Here is a 15,049-nt window from a genome sequence, read left to right as displayed (position 1 = left end):
TTTGAATGTTTTCAAATTTATTAAAGCTTGCTTTATGACCTAACATATGGTCTATCTTGGAGAATGTTCCATGCACAATGGAAAAGAATGTATATTGTCCTGTTGTTGGGTAAAGTGTTCTGTAGATGTCTATAAGGTCCAGTTGGTAGATTGTATTGTTTAGTTCTTCTGCATGTTTGTGGAGTTTCTTTCCAATTGTTCTACCCTTCATCGAAAGTGGTGTATTAAAGTATCCCACTGTGACTGTGGAGTCATCTATTTGCCTTTTCAACTCTTTTAAAGTCTGATTTATGTATTTTGGGGCTCTTTCAGTGGGCCCATTGATATTTATTACGGTTATATCTTCATGTTCAATTAATCCTTTAATCATTATATAATTTCCTTCCTTGTCTCATATGGTGGTTTCTGTCTTAAAGTCAGTTTGATAGAAATTAATATTGCCACCCTGCTCTTTTACGGTTGCCATTTGCTTGATGTATCTTTTTCCAAGCTTGGATTTTTAGTCTATTTTTGTCTTTATCTCTAAGGTGTGTCTCTTGTAGACAGCATATTGATGGGTTTTATTTTCTTATCCAATCTGCAATTCTCCGTTTCTGAGGTGGTGCATTTAATCCATTAACATTCAGTGTAATTATTGACAAGTATGAATTGGTTGCTGTCAGTTTGTCATGTGTTTTTTCATGGTGTCCCTGGTTTCTTTGTTCCATATTATTTTCTGTGCTGAGCTCATTATGTTTATGAATCATGTTATCATTTCCTTCATTGCTGTTTTATTATTTGCTGAATATTTGTGCTTGTCCTCTTTCTTACTGTGATGTGAAGGTTTATCATTTTTCTTTGAGGTTACCTGTGATTTATACTTTTCTCCCCAAGATTAGAACAGTCCATTCTATCTTGCAACTCTCTTTACTTCCTCACCATTTCGAAATTCTGTAACTACACAGTCTTTTCCCTCTTTTTGTTTGCAATTTTCCTCACTTGCCAACTGATGTCACTGGTTCCCTGTTTACAATCTTCTAAGCTCATTTTACTTTGGATATGTCCATAGCTGTGGTTTCTGGGTTATGTCATCTTGTGTATTAATGGTCGCTTGTTATTTGCTATTTTTGGTTTCCTGTTCAAAGGACTCCCTTTAGTATCTCTTGAAAGGCTGGTCTCGTTTTAACAAATTCCCTTAGTTTCTGCTTATCTGGAAATCTCCTAATTTCACCATCGTATTTGAGGGATAATTTTGCCGGGTATGTAATTCTTGGTTGAAAAATTTTCTCTTTCAGGGTTTTATATATACCATCCCATTGCCTTCTCGCTTGCATAGTTTCTGCTGAGAAATCAGGCTTATTTTTACTGGCTGTCCTTTTTAAGTAACTTTTTGTTTTTCTTGTGCTGCTTTCAGGATTCTGTCTTTGTCTTTGGTTTTGATGAGTTTGATGATGGTATGTCTCGGTGATTTTCTTTTGGGGTCTACCTGTTTGGGGTTCGTTCGACTTCCTGAATGGATATATTCTCATCTTTCTTCATATCAGGAAAGTTCTCCTCCAACAAATCTTGGACAATTTTCTCTGTGGTTTTATTTTTCTCTTCCTGTTCTGGAATTCCAATGATACATAGGTTATTCCTTTTGATGGTATCCCACATGAACCTTAGAATTTCTTCAGTTTGTTTTCCTCTTTTTTCTGATTGATCCCTTTCCGAAGAAGTATTCAGCTTTTGTCTTCAATCTCATTTAATTCTTTCTTCCTTTGCATCTATTCTTCTCATCTACCCTTTCAACGTATTATCTATTTCTGACAACTTAGTATTAATCTTCTGGATTTCTATCTGTAGATTTAGAATCATTTCTAATTTTTCATTTATTTTGTCATTTTATTCTTGTATTTTCTTCCAAAATTCTTCTAGGATTTTGTCTGTGTTTTCCTTGGTCTGTCTCTCAATCCTCTGAAGATACCTAAATATAATTCATTTGAATTCCTTATCAGAGAGTTCCAATGCTTTCCTCAGGGATGTGTTCTGGGTCTTTATCCTGCTTCCTTGTTTCTACCACTTTATCTTGCTTCTTTGTGTGGACTGTGATGGTCTGTTGTCTCTGAGACATCGTGGCGTTATTGTATTTAGATCTCCATTAACTGTTTGTGAAGGGCAGGCAAGGGTGAGTCAGGCTTCTTGGTGGTTGTTTATCAATGGCCCATTGGTGGAGAAGGAAGTGGTAGCTCTCACTAAGTAAGTAAAGCTGCAGGAGGTGTGAGTGTAGTTGTGTCATATGGGGACTGTTGCTGTGTCCCACTCAGTCAGACAAAAATAACAAGTGAACCATCAAAAAAAGAAAAGCAAATGGACAAAAAATACTCTGTGTAATCACACAGGAACTGTAATCAAAAGAAGAAAAAAGGGAAAAAAGAAAAAACAAAACAAAACAGAAAAAACCCTGCACCTTTTGGGCAGAGGGCAATAAGAGAAAAAAGGTAGGGAAGGAGAATAATGATGAAAAACATGGGAAAAACACAAAAAGAAAAACACGGAACGTGGTTAACCATGAGAGAGAGAAAAAAAATTGCAACCAGGAAAAGGGAAAGGAAAAAAGGTGAAAACTAGAACCTGGGAGAGGAAGAATAAAGAATAATATTAAAAAGGACAAAAGTAATAATACTAGTAGTTGTTCTAAAACAGACAAAAACAAACAAACTAAAAAAATAGAAAAGAGGCACAAAACATCAGGGCAGGGTAGGGCAGGGCACCCAGGCTCCATTCGAGCCCAGAGACTGGACTGGAATTTCTGCTGCTCTGAAAAGTGGGTGGGAGTGAGGGATGGCCGCACCTCCGTTCACCAAGAGGGTATGGGGTATAAGGGTGAGGCAGGGGGAATGTCGCACCTTTCCAGTCATCCGGGTCAGTAATGTCCTCAGGGTTCCTGGCAAGTGGAGCCTGTTCTTAAGTCCCTGGAATCTGGGAGAACACTGTCGCTTTAAATATCCAAAATGGTCAAGCTGCTTATAAACATTTAAAATGGCTGTGCCCTCTGGACAGAGAGAAGTCCACAGCTCAGCTTGCCGATCTATAGGTTAATTCTTAGGTCCTACCACCACTCAGCAATATCCAAGCTGTCTGTGCCATCAGGATCACTGCCAGACCGCAGCTCCGTATGCCTCCTTATTTGGTGTTTTCATGCAAATTCTTTTGCTAGTTGGAGTTTAGTCCACTTGCCTGTTGATATACAATGCTACCAACATTATTTAACTTGTTATAGTCTACAGTAGCCAAGGTAGTACATCATCCAATTATATGATGTTGTCTTAGTATTCACTCTAGTTTGTCTTTAAAAAAAAATTATTACAAGTAAATAATGAGAGAAATTTGATGATAGGTGTAATTATGTTTCCCTGAACTGCCACAGCAAATCCTAGAGTCTCACAAAACAAGATGGAGTTTTACCACTACCATTCTTTTGTGATTCTATGTCAAGGTTTTGGGGAGAAGGAAGTATATGGATGTGTGTGTGTGTATTTATAAAGAGCTTTGGTGGCATGCCAATTAAGCACTTAGCTGCTAACTGAAAGGCTGGTGATTTGAATTCACACAGTGCCTATGCAGGATCCTTACAATCTGCTTCCATGAAGATTTCAGCCAAGAAAACCCTGTAGGAATTTTCTACTCAGTTATATGGAGTCACTAGAAGTTGGAATCAGCTTGATAGCACCCAATAACAACATACATGTGCACATATACACACACACACACACACTCTCTCTCTCTCTCTCTCTCTCTCTGTGGTTGTTGTTGGCTACTGTCAAGTCAGTCTCTGACTCATAGTGACCCCATGTGTTACAGAGAAGAACTACTCCATAGGGTTCACTTAGCTGTGATCTTCATGAAAGCAGTTTGCCAGTTCTTTCTTTCATGGAACTGGTAGTGGGTTTGAATCATCAACCATTAGGTTAGCCAAGCTAGTAGAAATGGGCAAAGATTCAAGTATATAAGGTCATTTTCTTGACTGTTTCTTTTAAACTGAAAACCTAATCCATTTAAGAAAGACTGCTATTATAAACTGCCAAAGATTCAAAAGGAGTACTTCTTGATACTTGTCATACAACCAAAAGGGCTTTAACTCAACAGATGATTGTATTATTATAATTTCTTAAGGATAAATTAATGTTAGAAACCAAAAGAAGTCATCATCAACAGGTACTTCTGTTTTAACAGACGTTCCGTTCACAAAACACAGGCTGAACATGCCAAACAAAAAAATTCCTTTAAAAAGAAATCTGAACACTTGGGAAATAAATTTCCTTATTAGGGTATTGATAAAATAGAGGAAGCTGTCGTAGGAAAATGTAGTCCTGCAATTTTAGGCTTAGAATATGAAATAGAACATTCACCAAATGCCAAGTTTTCAGCACTCATCATACACAATTATACTCTTTTTATTCAAAATGTGATACTAAAATTTCTAATAATGTTTTAGTTTCCCAACAATGTTGTACCAGATAATTAAATCTGGACAAAACTACTGATGGGCACTGTTTCCTCTAAAGTAGATAAAATTTTAAAAAGAGAGATTTAAAATAAGTCCACATTTCCTTAAATTAGATTAAGAGAACTCTTTTTTTTACCTATAACTATCAGGTGTTGCTGCATTTGTCAGTAGACACTCAGAAATGAAAGAGAAAAAAATAAAAAGTATGTAAGGAAAGAATAAATCGTAAAAACAAAAAAAGATAAATATGACAGTTTCATTTCTAATAAAACCAGTAATTCAGAACACTCTGTTAATCAGTTAAATTGAGAAAAACATCCTAAAATAAAAAAATACAACTTAATAGTACATTTTTAAACTTTGTATCATTAGAAGAAAGTGCTGAATGGTTATAAATTATCAACAATATTCTTTGCCATTGGTAAGTAGTATTCCAGGTCCTCAGTATTTTTGGCAATGTTAAAACTCCACCATGAAAAATGGAAATGTTAAGACACAATATGCTTTTACTCAGTGCAGGCTATCAAATAAAAATAAAGGCTTTTTGATGCTTCTCCTACCAGAAAAATGGAAGGAAGAATTGTTTCTGCTAATGCTTTAATGTTATCTATCTATCTATCTATCTATTTGTTGTTATGTGCCGTCAAGTGGAGTCGGACCCGACTCATTGCGACCCTTCCTTGGGTTTCCAAGGCGGTATCACTACAGAAGTAGATTGCCCAACCTTCCTTCCAAGGAGTGCCTGGTAGGTTTGAACCACCAGCCTTCGGGTTAGCGGTCAAGTGCCTTAGGCACTATGCTAAGGAGACCCAAGAACACCCGTATAAAAACTGGTTGGTGGGTAGGGAGGAAGCACAGTATAGACAAGTAAACTAGAAAGCCTGCAATAAAATATCAGTGAATTCATTTCAGTACAAGGAAAAAGAAACATAATCAAGTACCAGCAAGTCTTTTAAGACCTATGGATAAGTGGCCACTATCAGTTCTGACAACTAAGGAAAGCACACATATTCCCATAGACACATTTTTGTATTTGAGCAGCAGCCAATACTATGACTCCCATCATTTTTTACAAAAGGTGTCATCATTAGTAATGCTCTGTGTCTCACCTCTCTTTTCAGAAGCTGGTTATAAACCCAAAGTAAACTTATTTGTTCTTTCTGCAATCTTGTAAAATAAAAATTGAAATCTGAAATCCAGCGTTCTCCATTCTTATTCCCTGGTTTCCTTAATCCTTAGATCCAGCTCCCCAAAATAGCCAACATCTGGCCACATCACAACTTACAAAAAGAGGAAGTGGGAAGCTGATCTAAGGAATCTCCATTGAGGGAAAAAATAGCATTGTAAGTAAATGAACTCCTGAGCTCACTGCTTCAAAAGATCCACTCAAAACACAAGAGCTTACCTGGCTATCATATCAAGTAAGCATTGCCCTGTTATGTAATTATTTACCAAATCCTTTCTTCCCTGGTGGTGCAGTGGTTAAGTGAACCCACCAGCCGTTCTGTGGGAGAAAGACAAGGCAGCCTGCTTCTCTAAAGGTTACAGCCTTGAAAACCCCATGGGGCAGTTCTACTCTGTCCTATAGCATTGCTCTAGGTTGGAAATGCCTCAACAGCAATGGGTTTGTGCTTATTTTTGGTAGGTTTCCAAAAACACTATAAATATATAAAAAGGAGTTTGATCCCAAATAAATCCCAAGTCTTCCAGAAAATAACAGAGCTATCAATCATAATCTGATATTTCTTTATAATCCCTGGAAAAAGCAACTCTCATTCAAGGACATGACAAAAGCTAGGAAGCTTTCTTAAGAGGATGAGCCAAGAAGGGATCATGTGACCCAAACTAGGGTCAGATCAGAAGCTAGGATCAGCTGCTACATATAAGAGACTAGCAAATAATCTCCTTGGAAATATAAGCATTTTTTAAATTACCAATCTTCCCAAGAGTTTTCAAGTTCAATACTACCCACCTACTATCAAGTGAGACAAGATGAAAAAGTGGTGCCAGTTGCTCCTATAATCACCATTAGTTTCAGAAAGTACAGAAAGGGAAACTAATAATTTGTCTCCCCTAATTATTCAAGATTAATTTAGATGAAGAGCTGTGCTCTTTCCTTAGTTTGCCATATACTGATAACTTTACACTTCATCATAAGAAGGGAATAAATAATAATACCTGCTCTTCCTATTTCCCAGATGTGCTTATGGACAGAAAATGGCAAACAATTGATACCCAACTAGAGAAATGTCATCAGAACCTCCAGGGGAAAAAATAAGGGGAGATCTTTATATGTATAATTTGAAAAGTCTCTTGAGATGATTCTGATTCACACACACAAAGCTCCCCCTCCTCACTTTCTTACTCTTAAGAATTACACCATAATGCATGCAAAAGTGGTGGAAGTAGATTTAGCATTAATAAAAACTCTGGCCATGATTCATACAACTAACACCAAATAATCTGTCACACAGAGGACAGAGAACAAACAGCAACTGTGAACCAGCAAATCTGGGATGAAGAGAAACAGATCTGAAAGGCAGGCTTAAGAATACTGGTGCTGCTCAAGCAACAAGGAAAGAAGGACCCGAGGAAGCAAATGATACCACTATGTACACATACACAGCTTAAAACAAAATAAAGATGTCAGAAGGAATACTAATTTTATGATCTGTACTCACACTGAAAACTAAGGAAATAAATCCTTTAATCAGTAACATGTATCATTATAATATAGCGTGTGTTCATTTTTATTCTTAAACAGTATCCCCTCAGACCTCTATAAATTCTCATTTATCTGTATCCCTCCTGAATTATGGGATTTTGAATAAACTTCTATATCCAAAGTATTAAAAGTGACCTGAAATGTGGAAAATAAAACTTGACAAAATTCCCAGAAAGAAAGAAAAACAATTTTGTTTTCAAGCTAATCAATCAGCCATAGTAAGCTAAAAAAAAAGACAAGCTCCAATATGGAATTTCAAAAATACCTACACAATAATAAATTAAGAGCTCTTCCTTTATGTAAATTATATTGTCAAAGCCTTCTTCTACTACAACACATAAGCTTTAAACTTGTTTTTCTAAGAGCACTAATACCTTCTCACTAATGTATGGTTCATGGCTAATCAATAATACAAAACTGTGAACTGGCTGGGATGAGGTGGGCAATTTGTGCTTAAGTAAACCCAAGTGAAGTGAACAGCCTATCTGAAAAGTGAACCCATAATCTTTGTCTCATTAGCAGTGCACTGCACTGCAGCTGTTAGAGATTCAAACACTAACATGGATTTCTTTTTTTAAGGCAGTGAAATACTAACAACAGGGAGAGAATTTATATAGTCAGAGTGATACAAAATTTCTACTAATGGAAAACAGCTGCAAGAATAAAAGTTGCAGTTTTCAGTATTTGAGCCTGGTGGAATACTAATGGATTTCTTCTATTCCAATTTTCCATTCTGGAATGAAGGCCCTTTAATTCATTATTCCCTCAGAGGTCCTGGCACTCCTCAAAATTATCTTCCTAAAATAACTGCTCTGGAGTTCAGATTACCTGTTCGTTACAGATGTATGTTGTGTGGCTTTTTGAACAGATACTCTAAAATCCATTTCTTGTATTAAAAGTCATTTACCCCCAAAGGAAAACTGTAATCCAAACTCTGTTTTAATTATGTAATCCATAAAATTTCTAGAACAGGCCTAATTCAAAGCTGTGAAGTTTACATTTTACTTTCACTATCAATAGTGTGTAAGGCATCTGACTGCTAACCAGAAGGGTAACAGTTCAAACCCACCAGCCACTCGGCAGAAGGAAGACCGGGCAAACCGGGCAATCTACTTCTGAAAAGATTTATCACCTTGGAAACTCAATGAGGGTTGCTATGAGTCACGATGGCAGTGAGTTTTGGGTTTCACTATCAAGAATATATGTCAGTTACAAAATATAATATGCACCATTGATTGTTTTCACCATAACTATAAAAGGAGCTCTGGTGGCACTATAGTTGAAGCACTGGGCTGCTAAACAAAACATCAGTGGTTCAAACCCACCAGCTGCTCCATAGGAGAAAAATGAGGCAGTCTGCTTTCATGAAGATCTATAGCCTTGGAAATGAGGTAGTTCTACTCTGTCCTAAAGGGTTACTATGAGTTGGAATCAACTCAATAGCAGTGGGTTTGGTTTGGGGTCTATAAAAACCAAGAAAACATTACTGGGGTGGGAGAGGAGGGGAGAGAACACTGGGGGGCGGGGGGGAACCAAACCCAAACCCACTGTCATCAAGTCACTATGTTGATTGTCAGAGACTTAATTCTATCATTTGGTAAACATTTAACTCCAAGCTTTGGTTAATTATCCTGTCTTTCACATAGCCCACAAATCAATTTAAAAATTATTTTCATGCAATCATCTTAATATTAAAAACAATACCATCAATAACGAAACAGGTATATATGTATATATGTTTTGTTTTTCTGACAAGATTTCCAACTCTTCCAGTATAGATCTGATATAATATTTGGTTTGTAACTGCCTTCAAGAAATTAAGAAGAGGTTCTACCAATAATGAGGAAAACCATCCACATAAGCTTTAAAGACTAGAAATAAATACCCACTTTTCAGGCCAACATAACTCAGAAATCCTGGAGTTAGGTGGAGGAAAATACATTATTCTTAGAATTCTGAAGCTCGAGTAACATTTCTGTAAAAGATATTCCTGGCACACAGACATCAATGTAAGGTAGCAAGAATACCTACATTAAGTATCAACTAAAATACCATTATAAAACTGGTTTTAAAACAAAAAGAAACAAACCTCAATTTTGTCTGTTTTGGCATCTCCCCAGTATATTTTGCCTTCATCGTAATCCAAGGCTAACCCATTTGGCCAACCAAGAGAAGTGTTAACCAACACAACTCGGTCAGAACCATCCAGGGCTGCTCGCTCAATTTTCGGGATCTCTCCCCAGTCAGTCCAATACATGTACCTATAGAAGTATACAGAAAATGAGCTAAAAATAAATAATAAAAACAACTTTCAGATATCTTAAAGGTGAGATCCACCCCTCTAATCACAATATAGAAGAAAAAATATGACTTAAGTGTACCAAAAATATGTTTAAAGGATTTGTAACAGCAATGTAAAACCTTGTAGAAAATGTTCAGGTCTGTGTTTTCGGGAACTAATCCTAAAAATGCCTTTCAGTAATAAAATTCCATTTTCACTTAGGTTTCTTCAAAATATTTTGAGCTCCTAACAAACTGCCTATTTTTCTTGATGGCTTATCATCTTTGGCACAAAAAGATTACCCTATGTCACAGGACCAAATGAATTCCAAAATAACTAATTCTTTCTGCATTGCTAAGAAATTCTCATGGCTCCTGGGAATATAAGCAGCTCCAAGGCACTGATGCACGATGAGGTGAAACAATTTGTCACTATATCAGACTAAAAGTCTTCATAATGAATGACATTGGTGAGTACCTAGAAAATGGGGTTTCCTTGGACTATAATCTGGGTAGAAGGGAAAAAAAAAAGAGAGAGAGAGAGAAAAGGATTCAAAAGAAACCAATAACTACAAAAAAAAAAACCCCAAAATCACAGACTAGGAGTAAAGCTGTATAGCCTGGTGAAGTTTTAGACATCATTTCCAGGCTAAGTAATAAACCCATCATATTAGTTTAAGCTATTTACGTGAATACATTTTCTAATCCTTATAAATACTACTCATTTTTAATTGATTTCAAAAACCAAGAGAAAGAAGTCTTTCATGTGTTTGGGAAAATGTAAAGTAGGTTATATTCTTTACCATATCATTTTAGAAGTACTGAAACAAGAAGAAATTAAGTATTCTAGGGGAAGGGAAAGAGTTCTGAAAACACTTTCTTTCAACATTCTTCATGGTCATGATGCAACCTCAGTGAAATCTGCAACCAACACTAAAATCAACAAGAACTACTTATTTTTTTTGGGGGAAAAACAGTATTCCAAACATTCAAGGAACAATACTAGCAATTCTTTAAGTTGAGATTTTATTCTAATCACTTATAAATAGCCAATAAAGGGCTGCTTACTGGAAACCAACATGTATTTCAAGTCTTTATCAGTGTTTTTAAGGACCTGTAGGAAACAGAAAAACTCCATAGCAGTAGAGCTTCTTACCCAACCATGGGATCTAATACAATAGCCCGAGGTTCCTCTAAATCTTCTGAAATCAAGATCTTCCTCATGGTCCCATTGAGCCTTGTCACTTCTATCCGATCAGTGCCAGTATCTGTCCAATAAAGATTTCGTGCAACCCAGTCAACAGCAATACCATCAGGATGTGCAATTTGGGCAGTGACCACAAACTGACTGCCTGATCCATCTATGAATGAACGGCGTATGGCCCTCACTTCATCATCAGTCCAATAGATATAGCCTTCCACAGGATCATAATCTATGGCAATGGCATGACGAATGTCTTCTAACTGCAAAACGATGTCTGTAAAATCTGGTGTATCCAAAGAAATACGTCTCAAGTCTGTCCTTCGGGCTAAAAGCAATAATTCAGTGGCACCTAGAGTAACAAAGTGAAATAAAGAAGAAATAATGTGAAACCTACAGGCAAAATTTAGATACTCTATTTAAATAAAAAATGCTGCACTTCTTCAGGAATTGAAAAATAGATGAGTATAAAAGGATACTAGGTCCACCACCAGTCACTCCTGGGAAGGAAGGTTGGGCAATCTATTTTCACACTGATACCACCTCAGAAACCCAAGGAGGGGTCACTATGAGTAGGATCCAACTCAAGGGCAGTGGGTTTGGTTTGGTTTTTGGTTTAGGTCCATTAAGAGTAGAAAGTAGTACAGTGAAATATGAAGAGTCTACTATGAAATAAAGGTCTACAATAGCTGAGTTCTTTTAATTAAGTTTTGATCTGCTCTCTGGTTTCATTCATTGCATAGCCCCTAGAATTACACAGGTATTTATAAGTACAATGAATAATGGCTATTGTTAAGTATTAAAAGGGGAATCAGACATAGTATATTGATTTTTTTCAAAAAGTATGTTTAAAAAGGTAAAGAAATACAGGACAAGGATCTTTTGGGGATGGTGAGAATTTTCTATAACTGAAGTGCATAATTCTGTCACTTACTAAAAATCATTGAATTGTACACACTTATTAAAGCAGGTTAATCTTATGATATATAAACTGTTGTTTTTTAAATAGAAATATAGGGAAATACCTGACAGAATTAAGAAAAAAAATAGCTATGAAAAAGGAAACACCATCAGTGGAGAGAGGGAACAGGAAACATAATACAATGGTTAAGGATAAAAGTTAGGGAACTGACAGAACTGGGTTCAAATAGCTATACAAGGTTAGGCAATATACCTAATCTCTCTAAACCTAATTTCCTCATTTATAACTAATAGGATTACTGTCAGGATTACAGATAATAAATGTAAAACTTTGGAAGGACCCATTATATAAGTTGCTGTTACTGTTTCAGGTGCTGTCAAGTCCAGTTTGACTCACAGCAACCCCGTGTGACAGAGCAGAACTACCCCTTGAGTTATGTAGGCTATAATCTTTATGAGTGTCAAGTCCTTCTCCTGCAGAGCCACTGGAAGGGTTCGAACCTTCTGGTGTATTCTTTGGATACACCAGATTTTACTGGGTTGGCACCCAAGCATGTAATTGTTGGGCCACCAAGACTCCATATAAGTAAGTACTAGCAAATACTAGCTAGAGTCCTGGATGGTGCAAATAGTTTTTACTGGCTGCTACCTGAAAGGCTGGAGGTACAAATCCACCAAGATAAGGCCCAGAAGAAAAGTGTGGCAAACTACTTCCAAAAAAATTCAGCCCCTGAAAGCCATATGGACCACAGCTCTACTCTGACACTCATAGGGTTGCCATAAGTCAGAGACAATTCAATAATAACTGATGTAAACAACAGCTAATATATATTATTACTGGAAAAGAAGACTTTCAATTTTCATTTTACAGATCTTTAAATCTGATTATGAACATTTTCAATGCAAAAAGGAATCAATAAATACACAGCTGAGGAGCGTTCCGCTAAGGTGGCAGAATAGGCAGACAGAATGCACAGACCCTCTTCAACAAAGAAAAGGGGAACCAATTAACACAGATACAGAAGACACTCCTGGAGCCATGAGCTCTGAAGAGAAGGATACAGAAAAAGAATAAACTCCAATTAGTACAAGAATCTGCACGAAAACACTGAAAAAGGAGACATACGGAACTGGAGTCTGTCAGCAATTCTGACAGCACAGACAGCATGGATATTGCTGAGTGGTGTTAGGACCTAAGAATTAACCTAAAGATCAGCCCTGCTAACCAGGGGCTGCACAGAGGATTGCACTGGAGGCTGGTGAATAAAAGGGGAAGCAGCGAAGAGGGAGATGGGCTCAGCTATAGAATTTTGCCTGTCCAGAGGGTGCAGCCATTTTGAATGTTTACAAGTGGTTCGACCATTTTGGATGTTTAAAGTGATAGCATTCTCCCAGATTTCAGTGACTTAAGAATAAGCTCTGCTTTCCAGGAACTACAAAGACATTCCTGAAGCCAAAGACTGGAAAGTTAACAGAGATCTAAATACAACAATGTCACATGTCTTGGAGAAAAGACACCATCACAGTCCATACAAAGAAGCAAGATAAAGTGGTAGAAACGCAATAGCAGGATATAGACCCAGAACACTTCCCTGAGAGAGAAGCATCATTAGAACTGTCTGATAAGGAATTAAAAAGAATTATATTTAAGTATCTTCAAAGGATTGAGAGACAACAGATCAAGGAAAACACTGACAAAATTAATAAAAATACAGACAAAACCCTAGAACAATTTCAAATACAAGAACAAAATGACAAAATAAATGAAAAATTAGAAATGATACAAAATCTACAGACAGAAATCCAGATGATTAACACTAAATTTTCAGAAATAGATAACACATTGAAAGAGCGAAAGAGTAGAACTGGATCAATGGAAGACAGAATTAATGAGACTGAAGACAAATACCTGAATACTTCTTTGGAAAAGGATCAGTCAGAAAACCACTGAGAAAACTGTCCAAGATTCGTCAAAAGAGAACTTCCCAGGAAGTCGAACAAACCCCAAACAGGACAGACCCCAAAAGAAATTCACCAAGACATATCATCATCAAACAAATCAAAACCAAAGACAAAGAATCCTGAACACAGCATGGGAAAAATGAAAAGTTACTCACAAAGGACAACCAATAAGAATAAGTGATTTCTCTGCAGAAATCATGCAAGTGAGAGGGCAATGGTATGGTATATATAAAGCCTTGAAAGAGAAAATTTTTACACCAGGAATTATATACCCAACAAAACTGTCAAATATGATGGTGAAATTAGGACATTTCTGGATAAACAGAAATTAAGGGAATTTGTTAAAACCAGTCCAACCTTACAAGAGATACTAAAGGAAGTCCTTTGAATAGAGAACCAATAATAGCAAACAACAAATGACCATTTATTCACAAGATGGCATAACCCAGAAACCAACACAGCTAGGGACGTATCCAAAGTAAAATAAGCTTACAAAATTGTAAACAGGGCACCAGAGACATCAACTGGCAAATGAAGACATCTACAAACCAAAGAGGGGGAAAAAAACAGAGTAGTGACAGAACTTCCAAATGGTGAGGAAGTGAAGAGAGTTGCAAGATAAAATAGACTGTTCTAAAATCGGGGAGAAAATTATAAATCACAGGGTAATCTCAAAGAAAAATGATAAACCTTCATGTCACAATAAAAAAAGAGGACAAGGACAAATATTCAGCAAACACTAAAACAACAGCAACGTAGGAAACAATAACAAGATGTATTAACATATAGAGCTCAGCAGAGACAATTATATGGAACAAAAAAAACAGGAATACCATGAAAAAACACATAACAAAATGACAGCAACAAATTCATACTTGTTGATAATTACACTGAATGTCAATGGATTAAATGCACCACTCGATTACGGAAAGCTGCAGACTGGATAAGAAAACATAACCATATCATCAAAACATATTGATGATATGCTGTCTACAAGAGACACACCTTAGAGACAAAGACAAAAATAGACTAAAAATCAAAGGTTGGAAAAAGATGTATCAAGCAAATGGCAACCAAAAAAAGAACAGGAGTGGAAATATTAATTTCTGCTCAAATTGACTTTGAGACAAAAACCACCATATGAGAAAAGGAAGGACATTACATAATGACTAAAGGATCAACTGAACATAAAGATATAACCATAATATCTATGGATGCAATGAAAGAGCCTCCAAAATACAAAAATCAGACTTTAAAAGAGTTGAAAAGGAAAATAGATAACTCCACAGTCAGAGTAGGAGACTTTAATAAATCACTTTCAATGAAAGAACAATTGGAAAGGAACAACAAAGATGCAGAACAGCTAAACAATACAATCCACCAACTGGACCTTATACACATCTACAGAGCACTTTACCCAACAAAAGCACAATATACATTCTATTCCAGTGCACATGGAACATTCTCCAGGATAGACCATATGGTAGGCCAT

At 36.5% G+C, this 15,049-nt stretch overlaps 1 protein-coding gene across 1 annotated transcript in view; it reads right to left on the bottom strand.

Moving 5' to 3' along the window:
- Positions 1–15,049, bottom strand: part of LRP6 (LDL receptor related protein 6) — a 255,064-nt gene that overhangs the window by 79,123 nt on the left and 160,892 nt on the right. The window contains exons 7-8 of the mRNA XM_042782839.1: positions 10,630–11,026; positions 9,283–9,454 (exon numbers count right to left, since the gene is read on the bottom strand). Of these exons, the coding sequence (XP_042638773.1) occupies positions 9,283–9,454; positions 10,630–11,026 (569 nt within the window). The remainder of the gene's footprint in view (positions 1–9,282; positions 9,455–10,629; positions 11,027–15,049) is intronic.

Source organism: Orycteropus afer, unplaced genomic scaffold, assembly GCF_000298275.1.
Source record: "Orycteropus afer afer isolate SDZICR_OR568_19922 unplaced genomic scaffold, OryAfe1.0 scaffold00488, whole genome shotgun sequence".
Taxonomy (NCBI): domain Eukaryota; kingdom Metazoa; phylum Chordata; class Mammalia; order Tubulidentata; family Orycteropodidae; genus Orycteropus; species Orycteropus afer.
The sequence above is the reverse complement of the archived record's forward strand: the minus strand, read 5'-3'. Positions and strand labels throughout refer to the sequence as shown.